The sequence below is a fragment of the Cibotium barometz genome, chromosome 52 (genome assembly GCF_041138505.1).
Source record: "Cibotium barometz isolate CiBa-2024 chromosome 52, ASM4113850v1, whole genome shotgun sequence".
Lineage (NCBI taxonomy): Eukaryota > Viridiplantae > Streptophyta > Polypodiopsida > Cyatheales > Cibotiaceae > Cibotium > Cibotium barometz.
The window spans coordinates 18120509-18147010 of NC_141097.1; the positions used below are offsets into that span (position 1 = coordinate 18120509).

The 26502-nt window shown below is 46.0% G+C and overlaps 1 protein-coding gene across 1 annotated transcript; it reads left to right on the top strand.

Annotated features, from left to right (window-relative positions):
- Nucleotides 1-26502, top strand: LOC147608889 (glycosylinositol phosphorylceramide mannosyl transferase 1-like). Its single transcript, XM_086788070.1, has 5 exons — nucleotides 1-1358; nucleotides 2029-2434; nucleotides 2562-2731; nucleotides 2823-2893; nucleotides 25832-26502. The coding sequence occupies exons 1-5, from the start codon at nucleotides 1192-1194 to the stop codon at nucleotides 25990-25992; spliced, it is 975 nt and encodes a 324-aa protein (XP_086644196.1). The 5' UTR covers nucleotides 1-1191; the 3' UTR covers nucleotides 25993-26502.

The following is a 26502-nucleotide window of genomic DNA, read 5'->3' on the forward strand; positions in this document are numbered from 1 at the left end:
ATCAATCGCCCAAAAAAGGCCCGAGAAGAGAGCGCGAGACAGAAAATCAGGACAGCGCCGCGCTTGCAGTGTCTTCTTTCTTTCAGCCCGAAAGCCGAGAAGCGACAGCAGAGATAATCGCGTCTTGGCAGCATCTCTTTCTCTCTGTCTCTCCGACTCTCTCTGTATCTCTGTTTGTCTCTCTCTCGCTGTGCTGCAGACAAGGAAAACAATTCTACACGTGTGGTGCCTTGGTTTCCTTGCTTCGTTCCCTAAAGAGAGAGAGAGAGAGAAAAGAAGTAGTTTCAGAACACCAGATTAGGACTTTTTGGGGAATATTAGGGTTTTCCTTGTACGGTTGACCGCCTGCTTTGAGATTCTCGCCCCTTTGGTTAACCCCCAAGTCGGCCGTCGGGCGAGAACTACTGTGCAGCAGAATCAGGTACTATAAAGCTGGGACCGAGTCATCATCATCTGAGAGGGGCAGCATTTTGCCCACAAGAGCAAAGTTCGATGCACAAAGATTTTGGATATCTTTCTGGTTAGGGAACAGATCAATCGCAAATTAGGGTTTCGGAGTTGTACAGATGGGGAATCGGATATTGGGGTTTCTTTCTGTATACGCAGGGTATCTGATATCAAGATTTGTACACTAAAGGGAACCAGGATTTGTACCGAAGGCAGACCATTGGTATTAAGGGTTTGTTCTCCACGGAGAGGAATCGCAAAGCAGGGTTTACGCCCTGGCCAAGGTCGTACACAGATAACTGGAAGATCAGTGCAAGAAATTAGGGTTCGTAGCACTGATAGGATGGGGAGAAAATGAGTAACTGGCAATAAGGGTTTTGTAGCTTAGGAACGAGGGGAGCAACGGTTCTGTGTAGTTAGGGTTTGCAGGTAGGGAAGGAGGGGAAGCTTCTCATCAACCTGCATTTTAGGGTCTGCAGGCGTTTAGGGTTTCTTTGCCACTGAAAAAGAGGGGTGGTTTTTTTAGCTTGATAAAGGGGTGAGGAATCTCCTAGTTTTACAAGGACAGGAAGGCATAACTAAACCTGGATTTCAAGGGAAAACACGATCCTCTAAGCTAACTACGATCCTATAAGCAGGGCAAGGACAGGTCAGCAGGCATTTCTCATAGCAGTAGAGTTGCTTCATCAACCGCACATTGGCATTTGCAGTGTTTTTGTTGCCCTCGTGGATAGAAGGGTGAGGATGACGAAGGGGGCACATGGACGCTGGCGTTACCGGAACTTCATGTGGCTCTTTAACAATCGGATTAGGTTCCTGATGGGCCTTTGCGTGCTCATGAGCCTTTTTGTTCTGGCAGGCAGGGTGTCTTCTATCATGGGTTGGCGCCACCACACTCACGAATGGGACCGGTAATTTATTTACATGCTCTTGGGAAAGTTGGGCATACATCAGTGTCTTGCATCATTTTGTTGTCATCATTGCTTGTCAATTGATGTGGTTTTCTTTGGATGATTGGCTACTACCTTTCCCACAGGGGCATGCTATTTTCTGCATGCCCATGTGGGCCTTTGGCTGTCATGGTGTGGTGATGGTATTTGCTATATCATGTAGTTTGTGCTGTGGTGTTGTCAGCATTCTTGGACAAAAGGGCACGATATAGTTCAGAGGTATATAGTTTCAATGTAGTAGGATCACGTTTTACTCTTCTTGCATTGCTCCAAGCATTGATGGGAGCAGCATGAGCTACAAGTGTAAAGAATCCAGAATTTTGCTGTTTGATGGTCACCATTTTTCTTATTCTTTGATGCATACGAGGCTATATCATCTTGTACCACAGTGGTGTCTTTGCCGCCTGTCCAGCTAGTTATATGGTTATGATCATACTTTAGTCTGCCCTTTACCTTAAGCATGAGGTGTATTTAAGTTAAGAGCACTAATGTGTACCTTTGGACATAAGCCCTATGGGCAGTGATGATTTAATAGGGTGTAGCGTGCCTGTCGTTGGCTCCATAACATCTCATTTTTTAGGCATGACTTTCGAAGTGTCTATGTTGTTTTTGATCTTCCATTCCTGCTCAGGCAGGAGCGCTTCACTGTTCTGATCAACACCTGGAGGCGACCCGACTTACTGAAGAAATCTGTTCAACACTATTCGCACTGCCCTAACGTAGATTCTATCCGTGTTGTCTGGAGTGAGTCTACAGATCCACCCTCTGACATGTTGCTCTCTGATCTGCTATCATCTGTGAAAGCTGCCTCCCGGAAATCTACTCATAGTATCAAGCTCAAAATTGACATGCATGATGAGGACAATCTGAACACCAGGTTTAAGCCCCTTGACAACCTTGCCACAAATGCAATCTTCTCTGTGGATGACGATGTCGTGGTTCCGTGTGACACCTTGGCTTTTGCATTCACTGTTTGGTCTAGTGCTCGTGACAGCATGGTGGGTTTTGTGCCAAGGATGCATTGGCTCCACCCACAGGTGTGTTTCTGCCGAAGTCCCTTTAGCTTATTATGTGCTTTCTAAAGTCAGTTTGTTTACTTGAAATTCTCATAATATATCTTCTAAACTTACTTAGAATCTGACCAGTATATGGTTGTCTCTGTAGAATTATGAGCCTAACCAGCCACGCTACTCGTATGGTGGCTGGTGGTCTGTATGGTGGACGGGAACATACAGCATGGTGTTATCAAAGTGTGCGTTTTTCCACCAGAAGTACCTTGACCTCTACACTAATCACATGCCGGCTCAAATCAGAGACTTTGTAACAAAGGAAAGGTGAGATCTTTTTGGGTGCAAACGATGGTGACTTGGTTTTGTTCTGCTGATTTCACTTTAGGATGGAGTTGATTCTGTTTGCCTTCTGCAGAAATTGTGAAGATATTGCAATGTCATTTCTTGTTGCTAATGCTACTGGCGGTCCTCCCATTTGGGTTAAAGGTACTTTTCATTGTCTAGAAAGCATGTGAGGTGTGTGCATGTTCGTGTTTGTGTGTAGCATTGATCTGTTAATAAATGCTGAATTAATTTTATAAAGATTCAAGCTATGCATGCCATAGTTGTCCAAGCCTGGTGTTGGCAAGGTTCCAACCCTGATCAAACATTTTTGCCTGAGAAGAGCTGTTGCAAAGCCTGTTGACATGTTTGGATCCCAACTTGTCGGTCAATCTTTTTCAAAACTGTTGACAACATTGGAAGGCGCTTTTTGGCAAGTTGGGAAATGCCACAATGCCTAGAGTGTGATTCCTGGTCTTAGGAAAATAATTTGTCAATGAAGAGACACTGAGCGCTGCAGCTGTACTATTTCCATTGTGGTACACCTTAATCCAACCCTTCATTGTGCTGCAACCTTGTGCATTAGATACCGCTCACACCTGTGTGCCTGTTTGTCTATGGTAGCTAACTGCATGAGGTGGCATGATAACATGGCACAGGGATCTATCTAATGTCCATTCACCAGTATGGTGCTCTCTGTGTGTCATAGAGTCGCTGGTGGGTGCTGATGTAATGAAGGGTTTTACTCTTTATATGACTTCTTCAGTGCCAATTAGTTTATTGAGTTGGCTTGCACATTAGTCTGTAGCTTACTTGTTGCACCTTGTGCTCACTCATCCTTGATTCTTTCCTACGTTTGTGACAAAAGCCTCCTTTGACTGATGAAGAACCACTTGTTCGGGTTTTAGTACCTCCTGTCATCCTCTAGATCTGGCGTATTGTTTCGTTAGGCGGAGCACCCAATTCTGGTTCATGGTATTCCACAAGATTACTTGAATGGAACATGCCGACATCCACTCACTTCCATGTTCCATGATGTTTACTCATTTTTACCCTCAAAATTTAGTATTTACTCAATTTTGTGACATTTACTCACTTTCACCCTCAGAATTTAGTATTTACTCATTATCACAATTATTTTGTTATGTGTCCAAATAACCTAGCACCTAGGAAGCTCATCACTGCCGTCTATTCATGCCCATTCTCCACTCCCATAGTACTTCTTCCATGCTATTCTTCAACTCTTGTTCGGTGGCCAGTCTGCTTTCATCTTGCTCAGCTCATTAGAGTCATTGTTGGGGCCATTCTTCCAAACAGAGGCAGATTTCTCTCTGCCGCCTATTCATCCACTCCCATAGTACTTCTTCCATGGTGTTCTTTAACCCTTGTTCGGTGGCTAGTCTGCTTTCATCTTACTCAGCTCATTAGAGTCATTGTTGGGGCCATTCTTCCAAACAGAGGCAGATTTCTCTCTGATCATCCCACCATTTGATGTGCTTGTTTGTGTGTTTGTGGGGATGGCTAGCACATCCAAGCTTCCCAGAATCAAGTCTGGAGGGTGTTCCTTGGAGGTTAGTTCTGTCAGAACTTAGAAGAAAGAGTGAGGCCAGTAAGAGGCCATGGAGATGGACATCACTTGCTTTGGTGGAAGACTGGTGGTGGAAGATGTTAGCAGTCATCTCTTGAGGGCCTTTGTTGTGGGTGTGCCCGCCCATTAGGTGTTTCTCCATTTTCCCCTTATTTTTCCATGTATTTTTCCCATTTTTCTTGGTCGTGGAGGGCTGTTTGCACTGGCCGACTCTATCTGTGAGACCTTGGAGCTTGCATGAGATTTGAAGAGCTTGCGGGATTGGTGGTTTTTGGTGCTGATTGGAGATCTCTTGGGCTGTTTGGGACTTGGAGATTGGGTAGAAGGCGGGCATCACCGTTGGACAGCCACCTTGCATATTAGTTGCAGTCTCTTTTTCATTTTTTTCCCATCCACCCTCCCTTCACAAGACCAAAGTAACCCCCCCCCTCCCCCCTCCCCCCCCCTCTCGATGGCAGACTTGCTTGAGATGGCTGAGAAGCACGTAAAGATCCCTACTCTCCCCATGTTTTTGGTGGATTGACAGTTGGACGGGACCAACTATGGCATTTGGAAGGTTATGATGGAGTCTATATTGGAGTCTTATGACTTGGCTGATTTCATTATTGTTGGTGTTCAATGGCCAGAGTTGGAGGACGTGGAGCTGTTATCCTTTACTCGGAAAGAACGGGAGGCTCAAGCACAGTTGTGGGATCATGTCAATGCCTGTGTGTGTTCTTTCATCTTTCTTAATTGCACACCACAGGTGATTAATCATATCAAACATATGACGCTGGCCAGAGGGATTTGGTGGCATTTGGCTTCTCTGTATAACAGGGTATCACCCATGAAGTGGATCTCCTTGGAAGTGTAGATGCGGGTGATGGATCTTGCAAAGTCTTCGACGATGCGGGAGCACATCAACAAGTTGCAGGCACTTTAGCAGGAGGTTCTTCAAGCTGGGAAGGAGATATCTTCAGAGGACATGGCCATCACTTTGCTGTCTCATGGCATTTGGCTTCTCTGTATAACAGGGTATCACCCATGAAGTGGATCTCCTTGGAAGTGTAGATGCGGGTGATGGATCTTGCAAAGTCTTCGACGATGCAACAAGTTGCAGGCACTTTAGCAGGAGGTTCTTCAAGCTGGGAAGGAGATATCTTCAGAGGACATGGCCATCACTTTGCTGTCTCATCTGACCTTCCAGTACTCAGCTTTTTACTCCTCTTTGATCACCAGTGGTAGGCTCAACACCATCACATGGGAGGAGCTTGTGCCTATGCTCTTGGACCAGGAAGAGCGTTTTACGAACCCTCCACAGGGTGGAGGCTCTGAGGGCTTGATTGGCCAGCGGGGTCGCAAGGCCGCAATAAGGGCAAAGGGAAGTCTTCACAGGAGAAGTCTTCCGAGCAGGAGCCCGACTTGGATTGTGACGCCTTGAAGGCAAAGAGGACCCATGTGTACTTGCTCTCTCATAGTTTTCAGAATAGCCCTACTGAGAGTATCCTCTATGTTCGCAAACAAGGGGATGATTTCATAATCGTGAACCTTTATGTGGATGTAACGATTGTGGTGAGAAAGGCCATTATTGGAGAAAATGTCTTAAGCAGAGCATCGAGAAGGGTGCAGATTCCTCAGCAGTAATCGTGAAGACTCCAGCTTTTGTGCACCAATGTTTCATCTTCTTCGAGTAGGGAGGTGGTTGGACTCACCGCTAGGGACATTCGAGATTGGTTTCTAGGTAGTGGTGCTTCCATGCACATGACTCCTTCCCGAGAGTTATTACAGGATCTTCGGAGGCACGCAAGTCACATCCTGATTGGTGACGAGTCCACTATCCCTATTCACAGTGAGGGTAGGTTAGAGATCGTTTCCGATGGCAGAGGGGGAAAGTTGAAAGAGTGCACAGAGCAAAAGCAAAAGGGCACTAGAGTGTGCTGAATAGAGAGTGCAAGAGAGAGAGATATGGAGCAACTATGCTGAATATACTGAAGCAAAACAGTCCCAAGCAAGAGACACAAGTAGTCTCATAAGTGAGGGAGCAAAAGATGTACAAGACAAGATGAAAAAGTGAGAGGCCAGCCCACCTATTTATAGGTAAATAGGTGGGTAGTGCTGGCCGACTGGAGCTGAATAGTTGGCCGACTGGGAAAATACCATACGGGCTGGTAAAAATCCCAGAAAAATATGTAAAATAGGGGTGGCCAACCCACAATCAAGGGCCATGCAAAAGGGACCAAAAAGACACCAGAAATGGGCAGAAATTGGGGATGAATGTGCTAACACCCCCTCCAGCACCAGATACTGAACATACTCCGAGAAGCCGAAGAAGTCGTCCTCTGTCAAAGACAAAAGAATGCAGCAACAATAGGTACCAGGAAAGCTCCACAGCAACTCAGCTACAAAAGCAATAGAACAAGCTGCCAGGTACACTGCTCCTCTAGAAGAAAACAACCATGTAGGTTGCGTCATGCTGCTCCAAATATTGGTGCCAAACCCAAATGTAAACACAGTGCCACAGAAATCCCTAGAAGCCTGTAGCTCCAAGAAGATAATACCCTCAAAAGAAATATAGTCCATCTGCTCCAACTCTGTACCAAGAGTAGCCAAATGTTGTACAATAGCACCCTCCCCGAAGGTCGGCATCGCCAGATGTAAGAACTCAACTGCTCTCTCAGAAAACTGAAGTCGGGACTCCACAAGCCCAACCAAATCCAAATCCCAATCCTTCAATCCTTGGAAGTATCACTGTGCCCGAGACACAGTCACGGACACACTTGACCACAATCCAGAATCCTCACACAGAGTAAGGGAAATAGGAACATTCACAGTAGTGTGGTAACTGAAGTAGTAGTAGCCTCCTCAATAGCATCATACAGCGTAGAAGCAGGTTCCTCCATAGAAGGCAAAGGGACCAGCAACACATCTTGGTCACTTGTTGTCGAAGAAAGAGTCGGAGGCGAAGTAATAGGAGACAAATCCCCCTCAGAAGCTGTGAGCAAAGATAGCCCACTATCTTCCTCAAAAACATTACCAGATATATCATCGTGGCAAGGAGATGTATGCATAGAAACTGAAGGCAAGGAAATAGGAGAAACAAACTCCTCAGATGTAGGCAAAACTGGCCCACTATCCTTCGCTGCAGGAACATCTCCAAAAGAAGTATCCACAAGATCACTGGCTGCATAGCACCCAGAAGTAGAAACCATCTGTCGATCACTGGCATCACCATACAGGTAAACCCATATATGGGACACCTTTTAGGCACAATTTGGACACAAAAGATGGACGAAGTTTTGTGGATTGAAAAGGAAAAACTGGCTGGATTACGAATTTTCCTCCTCCCTATAAATAGCCAAGCTCTCATGTGTACATATCATGTAATCTCCCTTTGGGATTAGGTCATAGGCAGTCAATAGAAGGTCTAAAGTCAACCTTTTGGTCAGGCTAAGGGCCCCAGAAGCTGTATAGACATCATCATCTTTTTGTACCATGTAATACAATGAACACGCTCATCTCTCTCTGTCTAATCATTATTAAAGTTTGCTTCATTGTTCTTTATCAAGCTTAGGGCTAAGGATAAAGTAAGCAAGGCTTCCGTGCATGCAACATTGGTATCAAACATAGTAGCAGGGGAACCCCGTTTCCCCCCATTGGGAACGGTGGAACGCGTTCCCCCATCGCGTGGACCTGTGGAACGCCGGAAACGCATGGTGGAACGTGGAGGTGGTCGAAAAATGGTGGAACGGCAGGGAACGTAGGTGGAACGCTAGGTGGAACGGGCCAGGGAACGCTAGCCTGCCGTTCCCCCACGTGGGAACGTGCAGATGACGTGGAATTTTACAAAAAAAATGAAGCCCGTAAGCCTTGCAGCGCTAGGCGCTTTTCGAAAATTCGCACAAGCCCGTACGCCGCCCGTCGCCCGTCGCTTTTCGGAGTTCACGCCGTTGCTGTCCACGACTCCACGAGTACAGCCGCCAGCGCTCGTACTGTCCTGCCCGTACAGCAGCGCCCGTACTGTCCTGCCCGTACAGCAGCTGTTCTTTCAACTTCTGAGTCCTGACATTCTGTACTGCTGCCTGCATAGTACAGTACTACAGTCGCCCCAGCCACCACTGGCAGCCAGGCCCCCAGCCCTTGCACTGTGCAGACTACAGTCATCTAAAAGGCAAGGCAGCAAGAAGCTTTTCTCTTTCTTCTCTCTCTCTTTTTTTTTTGAACTTTGAACTTTTGGTGTTTTAAAAATTACCTATGGTGAATCACAATCTGGACTGCACACTGCACAGTGCACAGTCTCTCCCCATTAAACAGAAGAAAAAAAAGGACTCATTTCTCTGGAATGGTTAACTTTGAAAGCCTATTCAACTTTTTGCCCGAATTTGCAGACATCATGGCTTACTCAGGTTCAAAGCGATCAGCTTCGAATGCTACTTGGTGGGACGAGGTTGAAAGGCTAGAAAGGTATTCATCTAAGGGAGGTGCAACACGATGGAAATGCAAGCAATGTAACAAAGAGAAGTCAGGAGGAGCAAACCGTGTCAGAGCACATCTATGCCATGTGAACAATGAAAAAGCACAAGTGAACAAATGCCCAGGGACAACACCTGAAATGCGTAGAGAGCTTTTGGCAAAGTACCCAAGTGAAGAGGAGAAAGCATGTGCACGAAAGAAACCGGCAGTTGATGCATCTTACTTCAGTAGACAAGGGGAAGATGTACACTTGGGAGATGGACAACAGTATGGAGGACTTGGGAGCTTTGCATTTTCCCAAGATTCGCAGTCTATGGGTGCAAGTTCCGGCAAGCAGCAAACCTTGGGAGCAGCTTGGGATCCCCGCAAGAAAGAGAGGGTAGATGCAGCTGTTGCAAGGTTCTTTTATCATGATCATGTAGCATTCAATGTTGCCAGGTCTCCATATTTCATTGAAATGGTCCAGGAGATTGCACGGTATGGCCCAACATACAAGCCTCCTTCATATGAGACCATACGCACCACCTTGTTGCAAAAGGAGAAAGCTGCAATTGAATGTGCTTTAGAGTCTGTGCATGAAAGTTGGGCAAAGAATGGTGTGTCACTTATTGCAGATGGTTGGAGTGACACTCGAAAAAGGTCCATTCATGGCATGGTTGCTTATTCTCGAGGAAGAATGCAATTCATTTCCTCACATGATGCTTCTGGGACTGGAAAAACTGCAGATCAGCTTGTGGAAGAGTGGGCCGAAGGTATTGAGAAAGTTGGACCAGAGAATGTTATTCAGTTCTTAGCTGATGGTGAGGCAACAAATAGAGCAGCTGGTCTTAAGCTTGAAGACAGGTATCCGCATATCACATTCAGTCCATGCTTTGCTCATTGTTTGAGCAACTTATTGAAGGATGTTGGCAGCTTGCCATGGGTTGATCCACACATTCAAAAAGGCAAGGAGATAATAAGCTTCATTCAAAACCATCAGTTTATTTTGAATGAATTCCGCAAGAGATCGGCCAAAAAGGATCTCTTGAAGTACTCAGAGACACGCTTTGGTTATAACTTTCTCATGATGAAGAGGTTATCCAAAGTGCAATTGCCTTTGAAGCAGTTGGTTGTATGCAATGAGTGGATGGGATGGGCACTTTCTCGCTCAAGAGCCGGCATAGAGGTTGCAAGAACCATACAAGACTTCACATTTTGGGATGAATTCAATACTATCAATGCTATGATGAAGCCGATCATGCGCTTGATGCGGATTGCAGATGGACGGGAGCCATGCATTGGCAAGGTTTATGAGGGGGCTGACCGAATGATCGAGAAAATAGGGGAAATGGGCTTGTCTGATGAGAAATATGCAGAGGTTCGAGAATTATGTGAAGTACGATGGAATGGTTATCATTCTCCTATGCATGCTGCAGCGTATGTCTTGGATCCCGAGTTCCAAGGATGTGGACAAGAGGCCGATGATGAGGTGATGGATGGTTGGGAGACAGTGCTTTCTAGGCAGGTTCGTGATGCAGATAAACGAAGGTTGGTGAAAGACCAACTTGGATTTTATCGCAGCAAGTTGGGAAGGTTTGGATCGGCTGATGCTCAGAGAGATAGGTTTAAGATAGGGGCTGCTTTATGGTGGGAGGATTATGGGGCTCGTACACCACAGCTTCAATCATTGGCAGTAAGGATCTTGTCTCAAGGTGCAAGTTCCTCTCCGATTGAGCAGCTATGGAGTGTGTTCGGCCATGTTGCATCCAAGAAGAGGAACAAATTTGGGACAAAACAAGTCAATGACTTGATTTTTGTAAGTGCTAATTTGCGCTTGCTTGGTGATATGGCATCTCCCAAACCAGAGAAGTTTATATTGCTTGATGAGGAGTCCTTGGATGATGAGGAGACACATGGACTTGCAGATCCTGGTCAGGATGGGATTGAAGATTTGGATGCTGCAGATGTTGGTCTTGATGATATGGCTTTCTTGGATGACATAGATGATAGTCTCCTTGATGGCATCACTGGCAGTAGCCATGCATGATATCTCCTTACTATTTGCAATGTGCATGTCACCTTGAGGCTTGGACTTTGGACTTGGATTGTTTCTTTTATCTAGGCTGTGTCATGTGGGCCACATTTTGTGCTTTTTGTCACTTATGTCATGTATGATGTGGGCTAATTTATTTTGACTTGTGAGATCTGTTCAGTGTTAGTATCTAGCCATGCAAATTATGGTGCACTAGACTTTAGTGTGTCTCTGATTTGGTTATATAAATGTGCATTGTATGTTAAGATTTATCGTCATTTCTAGGAATTATCTAGGTCGTTCCCTGTTTCCGTTCCCCCTCGTTCCCGTTCCCCCTTTTTCTCGTTCCCGTTCCCCTGGTGGTGCTTTCGTTCCGTTCCCGTTCCCGTTCCGTTGCTACTATGGTATCAAAGCATTCAGGCTCAGCCCTCTAAGCTGTCTCAGGAAGGTGTGTGAAAATAGTATTTTTCCTAGCCCTAAAAAAGGGATTTTTTTTGGTTTTATTTGGGTATTTTTGTCTTTTCTGCTGGCTAACAGCCTTTAGGCTGACCGACCAGCAGTCTCCCTCAGTATATATTGCTTTGCCTATCATTCATCAACTCGTACCACTTCATTGCACATATCCGGTACCACATGTTGTTGCTGCTGCTTCTGCTTCTGCCGGGCTCTACTCAACACAGCTTCATCATCCTTGCCTGACATTCAGCATATTAGCGTTTCTCATCTGGCCACTACACGGGACAGCAGCCCACTCTCTGCTTCAGGTCACACAGTGGGACAACAGCCCTCTCTGCTTACATATTAGCGTTTTACATCAGCGCTTACATCAACTTACATCAGCGTTTTACTTCAGCATTCATCAGCATTTTACATCAGCTTACATCAGCGTTTTACTTCAGCATTCAGCAGCGTTTTACATCAGCTTACATGAGCACTTATGTCAGCACATGTAACGGGAGGCGGACGCGTGTATTGGAATCGTATAAATGTGAACAAGATTCTGAGCACTTAACACTTGAGCATTACAACCACAAAGCTGAAAATGACAGTACACCACATAAAGGGGCCGATGATAGGTTGACCCCCCCCCTTTAGGTTATATTACCAAAAGAGTCTGCAAGCTACAAGATTACGGGTGCCTGGGGATTCACCACCAGCCTGCACCTGATTCTTCCAAATACATCATGAATGAATACATTTCAAACAAGAGAATCTGTAGGTACATCCGCCCTACACACAGGTACATCCGCCTTGCACAAGCCTCTTCACAGGTACATCCGCCCTGCACAAGAGTTTCACAATCCTCACAGGTACTCCGCCCTGCACAAGATGTAAATGGATCTTTAGGCCCTGTTTCCACGCGAGAAACTGATCCAGAAACCTGTGTTCTCCGCGAGCAAGTGTTCCCAATGCTTGCCCTAAACACCTGTTACACCAGGAATCCTTGAGACACATCCATGCTCACATATTCCATTGCTGTCCGGCCTGTTTTATGCAATAACCAGTCCAAAACAGCAGCTTTCCATCGCGAGAAATCCACCTGTAAAGGGTCCTACAGCCCTCTGGAGGTCCCTAGAGCTGTCCTGTATTGTCCAAGTTGACTTTGGACACCTGTAACCAGCCCAAAACTCGCAATAACCAGAAAATACAGGTCTGAAATTTACCAACCAGCCCTTTAGAAGAGTGTGGGGATCATTATCCAAGCTTGTGTGAGCCCGGGAAGCAAGCAACCAGCCCTGTAGCAACTCCAAAAGCTTCAACCAGCTCTCCAATGTGTTGAGTTATGAATAAAACAGCCCAAATGGCCTCTTGAAGGAGGCGCCTTTCTCCAGTGCCACCTAAGGGGCTTGGTGGGTTCACAAACAGGCTGACAAGTGTCCCCATAAGGTGTCCAGGTAGGTGTCCAGCCCATAGTGCTCCATTTGTCCTGTTTGTATAAGTTTAGGTCCAACCAAATGGGAAATGGCCATAAGCTGTCCGGACTTCATTAATTTTGGTCCAACCAAATGCGAACGCATTATAAGTTGTCCGGCCACTTATTAATGAGTGTGGACCTGCAAACCAATAAACTTTAGTAGTAAATGAAATAAGCTGTAAATTGAGTGTGGACGCACTTACCACCTGCAAAACCCATAAGCCCACAGTTTTAGGCCCAAACAGGTGTGCACACACGCGTCCACAAGGTGCCCGGGCGTCCCCGGTCCCTCGGACTTCACAAGCCAAAATAACAAGCATTGTCCAGGCAGCAAGACAATGTCACACAAAGTAAAATAAAGTTATGGCATGCATCATTTATGCATTGTGCACATGTAAACTTGGAGAACCACCTATCATCATTCTTGTACTTGAAAATATTCCGCCTGCCATCATAACACACCATGTGTGCATGGCCGGAATCCACACGGGCACCGCCCGAAAGTCCACAAATGTCCTGCCATGTCCTTGGACTCATATGCATCCACTCATATGATCCATACACATGCCCAGGTATAATACATACATGCATCCGCATGTTTCTAGGCTTGACACGCATCCGCATGTCCCTAGAATATAGGGATTTGTGGCAGCACATCATCAGCATACATCAGCACATCATCAGCGTTTACATTAGCACTTACATCAGCATATCAGCGTTTTATCACAGCTCATGGGACAGCAGCTGCCTCTGCTATACATAGAGCACTTTTGCCTCAGCTCTCACCATTGGGACAACAGCCCACTCAGACGGCAGCCCACTCTGTGCTTATCTTCATCATCGACACCCCTTCAGGTACGCAGTATGCGTGTCACCAGAGCTTGCACCACTCGGGACGGCAGCCCTCTTTGCTCCTTACCACCTCAGGTACGCAGCATCTGTGTCACCAGAGCTTGCACCACTCGGGACGGCAGCCCTCTCTGCTCCTCACCACCCATTAGGTACGCAACACCCTTGTCACCAGAGCTTGCACCCCTCAAGTACGTAGCACCCTTGTCATCAGAGCCTGCACCCTTCAGGTCTTGCAGCACCCTTGTCATCAGAGCTTGCACCACCACCACCACTTAGGACAGCAGTCCTCTCTACCCTTCATCTACCACCTCAGGTACAACAGCACCCTTGTCACCAGAGCTTGCATCACCTCATCTTCCATTGCCACTACCACCTCGGAGTGCCTCTACTTCCTCCGAGCCTTCTACACTGACTACCTCTCGGAGTGCTTTGCCTCACATTGATGCGAGCCTTCGTCATCGACCGTGCTTCAACTCCGACCTCATCTCTGCTTTTGCACTGGTCTTTTCTACTCAGAGTGACCTCACATCAGAGGGCTCTTGTACATATGTTCACTCACCATTATATATAGATTCACTCACATATTTCATGCCATGTTGTTTTGCTCTGAACTCTCGTACATCTGGTCCTTTCGTCCTTTTGCCTTCACATGGTATTAGAGCTATTGTGAACAAAGGGATTGAAGGCCTTATCTCGTACCACTTCATTGCACATATCCGGTTGCTGCTGCTTCTGTCGGGCTCTACTCAACAAAGCTTCATCATCCTCGCCTGACATTAAGCACATCAGTGTTTCTTATCTGGCCACTACGTGGGACAGCAGCCCACTCTCTGCTCGAGGCCACACAGTGGGACAGCAGCCCTCCCTGCTTACATATCAGCGTTTTACATCAGCTTACATAAGCGTTTTACTTCAGCATTCATCAGCATTTTACATCAGCTTACATCAACACTTGTATCCCACATTATCAGCGTTTTACATTAGCATACATTGGAGAGAGCAACATCACATAATTATTTGAGAGGGAGAGGGCGATGGTGAGTCAAAGGGAGTGAATACAGAAAAACATGTCAACAACACATTCTCTACAATTGAGGTTGTTGGTTCAAACCAAAAATAAAACCAAGTTCATTCACGTACAACTTCCAATTACAGAAATGTGAAACTCCCCCTCCACGAAGAGATAGTTACCCGTACATTATGTTGTTGTACACTATGTTGTCCAACCTTAAACTCTAATTTGCAAAAACCCTAATTCTTTAAAAACCCTAATTGAGTTGAAACCCAATTTTTGTAAAAACTTTGATTCAGCTGAAACCCTAATTTTGTTGAGAGAGCTTCACTACATTCTGTCGCCCACATTCTAGGTATTTGCTAATTCAAACCTCCAAATTGTTGAAAGAGCTTCAATGCATTTTGTCGTCAACATTCCGAGTACTTGCTAATTCAAACCTACAAAATTCATCGTGTTTACGAGTAAGAGCTTTTATAGGTTCATTTTCCTACACTACATCTACGTACTTGGTCATTTTAAGGTCTCCTATGTCTCAGCCTAATACACACATGTATGTGTATGGATACTAGTCGAGCATAGCTGCTTGTGAAAGTTATTGGGGATTGGGAAGTGAGAATCTGTGCGGCTAAAGCTTGGATTGCAACATTTTGCATCGGCACAAACATGTTTGAAATTTGTTTTCATTGCATAAATGTCATTGGAAATCTAGCATGTATTGCCCATGAAGCGTGTATTTCGAATCTTCCTTGTTAATACAATATCATCAAGAGGGGAAGAGGAAGCGAAGAGAGAGGGGGGGGGGGGGGGGGGCGCTTTCCGGCCCTAATACAAGTGTCATTTCAATTCTATCTTGTGTTGTGTTGTGCCATTTCAATAATGTTTAGTTGTATTAGTAGTTTAAGTGTGTCAAGATTGTGCTCAACCTCGTCGAAGGGAATTTCAATGGAGACCTTCATCCATGCCCCTCAAAAGTGTGGTGTTGCTAGTGTCATTTTCATGGGTTAACATACACCGCAACCTAAACATGTGACAATAACAGGACGACGGGCACCCGACCAATGGCCTAACAAGTGCCCACAACAACACAACGCATTAAATCATACAAGGAGGGGAGGGCACAACACTGACGTGTGCAAGGCATGCATGACTCTAACTACCCCTTGGTGTTACACTAGTAATTTGTCCTTGGACAAGGGCTCACAAAATGCATGATGTGTCCGACCTTAGGACCTTGCACTTGAGTTGGTGCATTATGTCCACAATGTCTAAGTGTGTGATGCACGTGACACTAGGTGTCATTTAAATTTCCAACATCGCTATCTTGTGTTGTGTTGTATCATTTAAATTTGAGGTGTTGTGCCATTTCAATACTATTTAGTTGTATTAGTAGTTTAAGTGTGTCAAGATTGTGCTCAACCCCATCCAAGGGAACTTCAATAGAGACCTTCATCCATGCCCCTCAAAAGTGAATGGTGTTGCTAGTGTCATTTTCATGGGTTCACATACACCACCACCTAGATATTTGACAATAACAAGACCACGGGCACCCGACCAATGGCCTAATAAGTGCCCACGACAACACAATGCATTAAATCATACAAGGAAGAGAGGGCACAACACTAACATGTGCAAGATGTGCACGACTCTAACCACCCCTTGGTGTTACACCAACAACTTGTCCCTAGACAAGGGCTCACAAAATGCATGATGTCCGATCTCAAAGCCTTGCACTTGAGTTGGTGTAATATGTCCACAACATCCGAACGCGGGACGCGCGTGACACCTGCGGTTAAAACACGTCAAGTGACATGTCCTTTGGTTGTGGTAGTACTATTGAAAAAACCACCAATGTTGTTGAAGACATGCCAACCAACACCTCTAATGGCTATGAAAAGCCTTCCTAAGTTCCCTCACTGAAAACAAGACGACGTGTCTAATACCAACCATAAGGCTACTAGCGCTTATTTGTTGCAGCCGGAACTGTTCCTAGGTTGGCAACATCCTTGTCCCTGTGTTGCTAGCATTGGATCTCATTGTCATATGCGTGCCCAAGCAAAGTAGCACATGGACATGCTTTTTCATTGCTGCCACGTTTTAGGTAAGATATGAGGGCGAGTGTGGACGAGTGGGGGACCTACAAGCACCCAAAGGTGCCAAAACCTACTTCCCCTCTTCAAGCATTTACTCTTAAATGAAATTAGGGAAGCACTTACTCAAACTAGCTATTGACTACCAAGTTGAGTCCCCTGTTCTATCTTTCCACTTAATCTTATATTCAAGGATCAACTTGTTCCTAAGTTGCCTTTTCTTGAAATCTATCACCCTCTCAGGGTTCATGTGGAACATAGGACAAGTCCTCAACCTCGATAGGTTCCTAAGGGGTAACAAGGTTATCCTCAACTCCTAGCATCTCTTCAATTGACTAACACGAAAGATTGGATGATCTTTCACAGTCAGAGGCAACTCTAGTCTAGAAGCAACCTCACCAATCCTTTTAAAGATCCTGTAAGGTCCACAGTACCTAGGGGACAACTTGCCAACCTTCCTCCTTTTCAAGATCCTGTAAGGTCCACAGTACCTAGGGGACAACTTGCCAACCTTCCTTGTACGTAACATCTTGGAGGTCTTTGTGTGAAAATGGCATTTTTCCCAGCCCTAAAAAGGGGATTTTTTTTGGATTTTTTTGGTTATTTTTGGTTTTTTAGGTCTTGTGCTGCTGGCCGACAGCCCCTGTACTGGGCCAACCAGCAGCCTAACTCATAAATATACCCATGGCTTCATCAGTCATCATTCACCACATCATATGCCACCATCTGCTGCTGCTGCCGGCACCTGCTCTACATCAGCATATCATCATCGTTGTCAGGTCAGCTCCAGCGTTTTCTTCTGTTGCAGATCTTACCTTGGGACAGCAGCCCACTCTCTGCACTTCAGTGTTTCCTTCTGCAGCATACCCTTGGGACAGCAGCCCACTCTTTGCACTTAAGTGTTTTACATCAGCTCATATCACGGGACAGCAGCCCTCTCTGCTACAGTAGAGCACTTAAGCGTTTTACATGAGCTCATATCATGGGACAGCAGCCCTCTCTGCTACAGTACAGCACATCAGCGTTTTATCATCAGTTCATATCTTGGGACAGCAGCCCACTCTCTGCTACAGCACATCTGCGTTTTTCTTCTCCAGTTCTCCTCGGGACAGCAGCCCTCTCTGCTCACCTCTTCACATCATCAGGACAGCAGCCCTCTCTGCTTATCTTCATCGACACCACCACTCGGGACGGGAGCCCTCCCTGCTCCTCTCCACCACTCAGGTATTGTAGCACCCTTGTCACCAAAGCTTGCACCACTCGGGACGGCAGCCCTCTCTGCTCCTCACCACCACTCAGGTATTGCAACACCCTCCTCACAAGAGCTTGCACCACTTGGGACGGCAGCCCTCTCTGCTCTTCATCACCCCTCCGGTACCACAACACCCTTGTCACCAGAGTCTGTACCACTTTACCTTCCGCTGCTCACTACCACCTCGGAGTGCCTCTGTATCCACTGACGTGAGCCTTCGACACCAACCACTTCACGAAGTGCCTTTGCCTCACATCGACGCGAGCCTTCGTCATCGATTGTGCTTTGGCTTTGACATCGTCTTTGCTTCTGCACTGGTCTTCTACTCAGAATCTCCTCACATCAAAGGGCCTCTTGTACATATTTTCACTCACCATCATATATACACTCACTCACCCATTTCATGCTGTGTTGTTTTGCTCTGATCTCTCGTACATCTGATCCTTTTGCCCTCAGTCTTGGGCACTCTGAAATAAACTAGCATTCCCTCGTAAACTCCCTTGGCTCCGATATCAATTCCAAGATCTACCTTAATCACAGCTAAAACACAATTAGTGCCAAACCACGATCAACCTCGAGCCAAGGCTAGGGCTCTTGCACAGTCCCATAGGCCTGGGTCTCCCACCTGTTGACTGTAGCTCCACACTCCCACGAGCTCGCCCATCTCTATTGTCCACCTGTCCTGCAGCACCAGCCTCTCAACCACTCTGCAACGTCCTTTGCAAAGCATCGTCTTTGCTACCCTAAGCCACCTCCACCTACTCCATCCGTCCTTATTGACTTGCTCCTTCCACTGCATGTTCGTTGTCATCACCCTATCATTGCTCACCGTCAATTGCAGATCGTCGCCCCTCTACCGCTACCACCTCCGCCTACACAGCCATCAGCCATTAGTTCTCTTTAGTCATCTCCATCTCTACGCTCCTACACACACAACGCCAATGTTTTGACCTGCTACATCTTTCGTCGCAATTGCCTCCGCCGCCTTACGAGTTGTACTTGTGAACTCTACATGTCGTACCGTCCACGTCAGCACTATATTTACTTGTCAACATCTCCAAGCATAACCGCCATGGAGATGAACACAAATAGCTTCGAAATGGAGAAATACAACAAGACAACTTCCCAACCTGTCAGATGAAAATGTCTCTTGATGATGAGAGATGTGGAGTATGAAATGTGGTTAGTGGCAAAGAAGAAGAAGAAGAAGAAGATAATGATCATGAGGTAGGAGAACAAGCCAATGCAGACAGTTGTATCAACTATGGAGGAACTCTCTCTCAATGATGTGTGGGCATTCTGATTTTCTTCATATGTGGGTCAAGGGTTCTCTGCCTGAGAAGTCTCCCAAAAACTTAATCAAATAATCCTCGTGTGTGCTCTCCACTTTGTAATGTCTTATTGTTCTAAAAGACTCCATCATTCTCTCCATACTCTTGCTTAGAGCAAGGGGGGGAGGTGTTTGTTTTTGGGTAAATTGATGTAGGCTATCATGAGTGGTCAAGCTCTATATCAAGGTTGACATGAGAGTTCAGGTGTTGGTTGTTGGAAATTGGGTGGAGGGCCAAGTCCCGAGAGGTCACCAATCCCAATTGTGCTCACGCCAATGCACGCTTAACTGGATGTTTCCACAAATTGGTCTAGCCATCTAGACCCCAAAACCTTAAGGCGATGGAGGACCTCCGATCTATCCATTTTGTGGAAATATCCTAGTGCTAAGCTATGGCATCATTGTTCTCAACACTCCCCCCAATGCCCCCCCCCTCCCTCCCCAGTTCCTTGGTGCCAACTTGCCCACTTTTTTCTTAGCTCATAGGTTGACCTTGTCCATGTTTACTTGGCTCAAAGGCTCAACTAGTGGCTCAGAGGTTACACTTCAATCCATGGCTCAGATACCATGTTGGAGATTGGGTGGGAGCCACGTCTTGCATCCCCAAAACCTTAAGGCGGTGGGGAGGACCTTCAATCTATCCATTTTGTGGAAATCTCCTAGTGCCAGGCTTTGGCACCACTTTTCTCAACATTAAGGTCATTGTGTCCTCTTTTGAGCACATGATACAATCTAGAGTCCAAATCACAATGGCTATTGAAGGTTTCTTAAACAACACCTCCTTCACTCTGAGGAGGGGTTTGTTGGGATTCGGGGGTCATGAGTGTGAACACCCCCTATGTGTGTGAATAGGATAAGTGTGTCATGTGTCATTAGTTCAGTGTGTGTGTGAGATTTCAATGGGTCAAAAGATAAGACTTCAAGGTTCAACACATCAACGTAATCATTTTAAGTCGTGTACACTTCTCTCACCAACTTGCCATCTCTCTCTCTCTCTCTCTCTCTCTCTCTCTCCATGCAATCCAACAAGTCCGATCATAGGCTCATCCTTGGCTCCTCTCCAAATGCTGCCTCCACTTGATCTGTTGGCTCCTTCATCGATGGATGATCTTGTGACATGGGAGACTCCCCTGCTCCCATCGAAACTTTTGTGGCACTGGTTGTTAGAAGTCATCTCCTATCTATATTTATACACCAGGGCCTTTGTTGTGGGTGTGCCCACCCTTATGAGGTGTCTTATCATTTTTTCCTCACTCCCCGTATTTTTTCCCTACTTTTTTCCCATTTTCCAGTGGTGTGGAGGGATGTCAGAGGTTGGCAGGAGCACTGAGTGGCTGGCCGATTGGCCCATCAGCTGACATGTGATTGGCCGACTGCCCAACAGCAGTCGTGGACCTCTGTACTACTGGCCGACTGGATGTATGCAGTCGTGGGCCTCATTTATTGCTGGCCGACTGCTCATGCAGTCGTGGAGGGCCACCAGTACTGTCCGACTACTCACATGGGGCATATAAATAGGCCCCATGCTCCCACCACTTCCTCATTCAGTCTTTTGCGGGATCTTCTTGTGTATATAGAGCAGAGTTACACACCTATATCTCTCTCTCTCTCTCTTGTGCTGTATTTTTTCTGCATGCGTTTTGCTCTTGTGTTCCCAGATCTGGTCACCATCTCCGCTGCGTATTCTGACATGGTATTAGAGCCCTAGGCTCTAGATAGTTCTTGGGATTTGTGTGAGCAAGAGGGGGACTGTTGTGTTGCTGATTGGTGGACTGTTTTGGGCTGATTGGGAAGAGAAGGTGCAAGAGGAAGGCGGGCTAAGGTGCTGGACAGCCACTTGTAGGTTTTACAGATTTTTTTCCCACCCACCCACCTTTTCAGAGTACATCCCCGCAATGGCAGATTTTGTTTGAGATGGCCGAGAGGCATGTGAAGATCCCGACACTCCCCACGTTCCGGGTGGACCGTCAGTTGGACGGGAGCAACTACGGCATATGGAAGGTTATGATGGAATCTGTTTTGGAGTCTTACGACCTCGCTGATTTCGTCGTTGTTGGGGTTCCACGGCTGGAAGTAGAGGAAGGGGAGTTACCGTCGATCTGAAAGGACCGGGAGGCTCAGACACAGATGTGGGATCGTGTCAACGCCAGGGTTCGTTCGTTTATCTTTCTCAACTGCACACCACAGGTAATCAATCATGTAAAGCATATGACATTGGCCAGGCATTGTTTTTGCACTGTGACAGGTGTTGATTCTTGTGAGCAGTGTGATGCCTCTTTGACTCAGAAGCAGAATGGTTCATTGATCTGGTTGATGGACACCAGATTGGACGGGAGCTTCCTGTTGAGGCAATTGGGCTCATGGTTGCGGATGACTCTTTGGGAGGCAGGATTGCGTTTCCTGTGGTTTCTGCGGCATGCGAAGGATCATGGACTCTTGTACACAGGAGGGGGATTGTTGGATGGAGTCCGACTCCACGAATGGAGTGACTGAGTTTGGGGAGGAGATCCGGACGTGAGGAGATCTACTTCAGGCCCAGGAGCAGTTTTACGAAGCAGTAAGAGGCAGTCATCTTTTGCCTTGTCGAGGACAATGAAGAGTACCGGGCTGTTTGTGATGCTGCTTGTGAGGTGGTGAGGATGCAGAGGTTGCATTGCAGGTTTGGGCTTCCACTGGAGGAACCCATGGTCATCCAGAGGCACTTTATTCGTGAACAGATCGTTGCTGATGACATCTTGCCAGTATTCTGTTCGACGGAGGACAGTACGGTGGACCTCTTCACGAAGTCGCTATCTTAGGATTTGCTCAGGCGGCACCCCAGCTCCCTATGGTTGGTTTCACAGCCAGGAGCTGAGAGGGGGTGTTAGAAGACATCTCTTGTCTATATTTATACACCAGGGCCTTTGTTGTGGGTGTGCCCGCCCTTATGAGGTGTCTTATCATTTTTTTCTCACTCCTCGTATTTTTTCCCTATTTTTTTTCCATTTTCCAGTGGTGTGGAGGGATGCCAGAGGTTGGCAGGAGCACTGAGTGGCTGGCCGATTGGCCCATCAGCAGACATGTGACTGGCCAACTGCCCAACAGCAGTCGTGGACCTCTGTACTGCTGGCCGACTGGATGTATGCAGTCGTGGGCCTCATTTATTGCTGGCCGACTGCTCATGCAGTCGTGGAGGGCCACCAGTGTTGGCCGACTGCTCACATGGGGCATATAAATAGTCCCCATGCCCCCACCACTTCCTCATTCAGTCTTTTGCGGGATCTTCTTGTGTATATAGAGCAGAGTTACACACCTATATCTCTCTCTCTCTCTTGTGCTGTATTTTTTCTGCATGCGTTTTGCTCGTGTTCCCAGATCTGGTCATCATCTCCGCTGCGTATTCTGACACTGGTCTTCTCTCATCTCACCGAAGCATCAAACTATAGGTTGTTGATATGCAAAAATGCAACGCGCAATTCCCCAAAAAAAGTGTTTTGAAAAAAAATGATGTGGTGCTAGTGAAGTGGCACTGACACGTGACAAGATAGCAGCGCAGGGCCACCTTATAGGCTTGGAATGGTGTGACTAGCTTTTGGAAAGCAAAAGATTTAAAGATTTTAAAGTACTAAAAAGAGAAAAGCAAGACCTATCAATTGAAGACAACTGTTTAATAAGTTGGGCAGAAGGGTTGTAGCACAGGTACTTAGCTTGTCTTCAAGAAAACAACAAATCACGCATAAAACCTTGAAAAAATCTAAAAATAAACAAAAGAGAGAGAGTAGAGAGAAAAGACACCACATTGGGCCGACCCCCCCTCTGAGTTATATTAGCTCTCGTCTTTTTACATCTCAACAATGAGAGAGTAGCTGAATTTATAGTTCTTGCCCAAAAGCACTTGAGAAAAGAGCTTTAAAAGCCCAAAAAGCATCTTTTTAATAATAAAAGCTCCTCTCTTTTTCGTATTTAAAAAGCTTTTAATCTTTTGCTTTCCAAAGGCTAGTTGCATCATTCCAAGCATATAAGGTATCCTTGCATTGCTATCCTGCCACATGCCAATGCCACATCACCAACACCGCATCACTTCTTTTTTTATGCTAACTCTAAAACGCAAACCCTAATTCAACATGCACAATTGTACCTAGGATTGCCCTAGGCTCTCATACCAAATGTAGCTTGCTAACTATGCAGAAGCATGATTGATTATGATTAACACAAAGCTACAAAGACTAACTAACACTAATCACTAAGTTATTACAATGATTGGCATAGATCCAAAATAGATCTAAGCCCTAAATGCTATGCATAAACTCAAGCTTGTTGTCCTCAACCAAATGTCGTGATTGTGTGTTGCATGCGCGGAAGCCTTGCTTACTTGACCCTCAGCGGCTCAGCCCTAAGCCTGATAAAGAACAATGATGCAAATATTAATGACGATTGGACAATGAGAGAAGAGCCTAGCTCCAAGCTTCCCCAAACCTCGAAGCTAGTCTTGTGTGCGTGTAGCACATGGTAGATACACACTGTGCACATGACAGCTGTTCACAGACACACACTTACAAACATAAGGGTTGTTTCACACACATGGACCCAACAAAACTCCGCTTCGGAGTGAAAGGAGGTGTGACCCAACATGAAAGGAAGAAACTACCTCCCCTCCCATCACATCCTGCAAAGGAATGACCTACCTATGCATGTGCACCTCCCATGCCATCACAATAGTCTTCCAGTCAGGCATATGGATGAAGTTGGATAGTCCTTTGACACCCCTTGGTTACAAATAGGGAATAACATGGGAAAGGAACCTTTTATATAATGAAAGCCCTTTTAACACACATAGAACACATAAGAACATTTCATTTTGAGGCACATCCCGGGTAGAGGACTGACCCTTATTGACTCTTAATTAACATGAAAATATAAGGGCTTTAGAAAGCCCATTCATAGTCTCTTGCCTCACGAAGAGAGGGGTTATGAACTTGACCAGTGACAGCGTGAAATTCTTCATCTTCAGCATCCTTGTCTCTATCCTCAAATGGTTATGGAACATCTTCAATAGTAAGATTTGCATGATGGTGCTCTTGTTCCTTCTTCTTTTTGAAGCAGTTAGCTTCTTTGTAGCCCATTCGCGTGCAGTATCTACATTGAATCTTCTTGGATGTCTTCCAAGTGTTGTGTTGATGAAGGCTTTGTCTAAGTTATAGCTACTGTTTGTTTGCTCTTCTTCTTTGTTTCTTCTATCTTTCTCAATGAGTAGTGCCACTAGGTCATCATAGGTTGTGGCTGCAAGTCGAAGGACTTTTGGAGTTTGTTGAAACCGAGTGATGCCATACATGCTCTTTATGAGCACAGCCATCTTATCTTCATTATCGGGTTCGCATTTCAGACTAGTGAGCTGTTGGACTGTGGACCCAAACTCATTGTGCACTATCCGGAATAATCCAAAGATGAAAAATTCTTCCAAGTAGCTACTTTGCAGAACTGACGATTCCAACTCGTATTTAAACACTTTCAAAGCACTACTTGTCTTATCTTCAACCTTTTTTTCTCCCCCGCTCTCCCCCTTGCTCTCTCCCCCAACTACTAGCCTCTGGCCGCTTCCTTTGGGCAACTGGGGGGTCTATCTTGGGTGCCCCAGGACTGCTAACTGCCCGCCCAAACCTGCCCAGTCCTAGCTGGTCTGGTCTTCTCCCTTTTCCCCAAATGCATTGTCTGGCATTTCCATCATTGACCAACAGTGTCCAACCCCAAAATCCTGCTGCCTTTTGGTTCCTGGCCTTCCCATTCTCATAGGCGGGCTGCCTCTAGGCACTTTTTGATCCGTCAGTGGTGTGCACACCTGTGTAAACCCTAATGCTCAGAGTCCCTCAACGACCCTATACTTGCTAAATTATGGCTCACATTGTACTTCCTAGTTTTAAATACCTATGACTACCCTTTACATGGCCTTAGATAGTCTCCGTACAGCCATCTGAGGGTCCTAATGCATGCGATCCAAGAATGGACAAAAGGGGCACTAAAGAAGTTAGCATGCTTTGAAGTAGATTTGAAGCTGGAAGGCAGAGGTGTGCAATACCCCCATTGATGGATAATGAAAACGCAAGTGTTTGAAGATGCCAGGTGAAAGTAGCTCATGCATGGTATGAGAGCGAAGGTTGATTAGTTAAATAGAAAGATTGTGAAGGTAGAGATTGCAAGCTGCAAAGCACGATCTTATCCACCTCACCCTTCATGGCTGCCCTTGGCATGTTGGACGTGCGCATGCTGTACCTCACCCACTTGCATCCCGCACATCATCCACATGGGCACTACCTAGCCCTACAACAGAAACACAGTACATCGCTGCCTGCTGCTTGGGGGTGAAATTCAAGGCCTCTTGATCCTACCAAGGTAGATCCAACATTACCAGATCCCATCTGTGAAGCTGGCTCCTTGGCGAAGGAAGCTTTGCTCTTGGGAGGACCGCCTCCAGCATATCATATCATTTAATTTTTATGTTCCTCTTAAATTTGTACGTGTGGTTATGTTTTCTGGTCTTATCAAGTTGTATCGCTGAATATGGTTGCAGGGGGGCTTCAACCCCATGTAGTTATGTGTTTTTCCTGATAAGGAATTCTTGTTGCTGCAGGAAAGCTGTTTGAGATTGGCACCACTGGTATTAGCAGTTTGAAGGGACACAGCAAGCACAGAACAGCTTGTTTGAACAAGTTTGTGGACATGTATGGACACATGCCGCTTGTGCCAAGCAATGTCAAGGCTATGAATGCACGAGCCACATGGTTTTGGTGAGAAAAGTTAGAGAGTCACCACTTAATAGCGCAATGGTCTTCATAACCAGAGGCTTCACATTCCTCTCTCCACTGTATTGTATTATAACCCTTTCAGGGGAAAAGTTTTGGCCTTGTACACACGAAAATTTACAGAGTTTCATTGGATAGCCTTTCCTCAATACTGAGCTTTTACTTGGTGTATCAAAAGCATTTGTCGAGGAAGTGATGTTGCACTCTCATTGGCACAACCTTCGGCATTTCGAGGACGTCACATAGTTTGAGGTACAGCACATGGAGATATCTATACCAGAGATAATCAAGATGTAGCAGAGTGCATTTGTGCTTTCAACTACCCAGGTTTGATTGCTTGTGCCTGTTGGTGGATTGGAAATTTGGGACGAGAGATAGATGGTCATCATGGCAGAATTTGTGACAGTTGTATCTCCAGCACACTGATGAGTGAGTTTGTAGCAGTGGATGAAATTTATAGGCTTTTTGATTATTTGATAGTGGCATGGTCACATGTTTT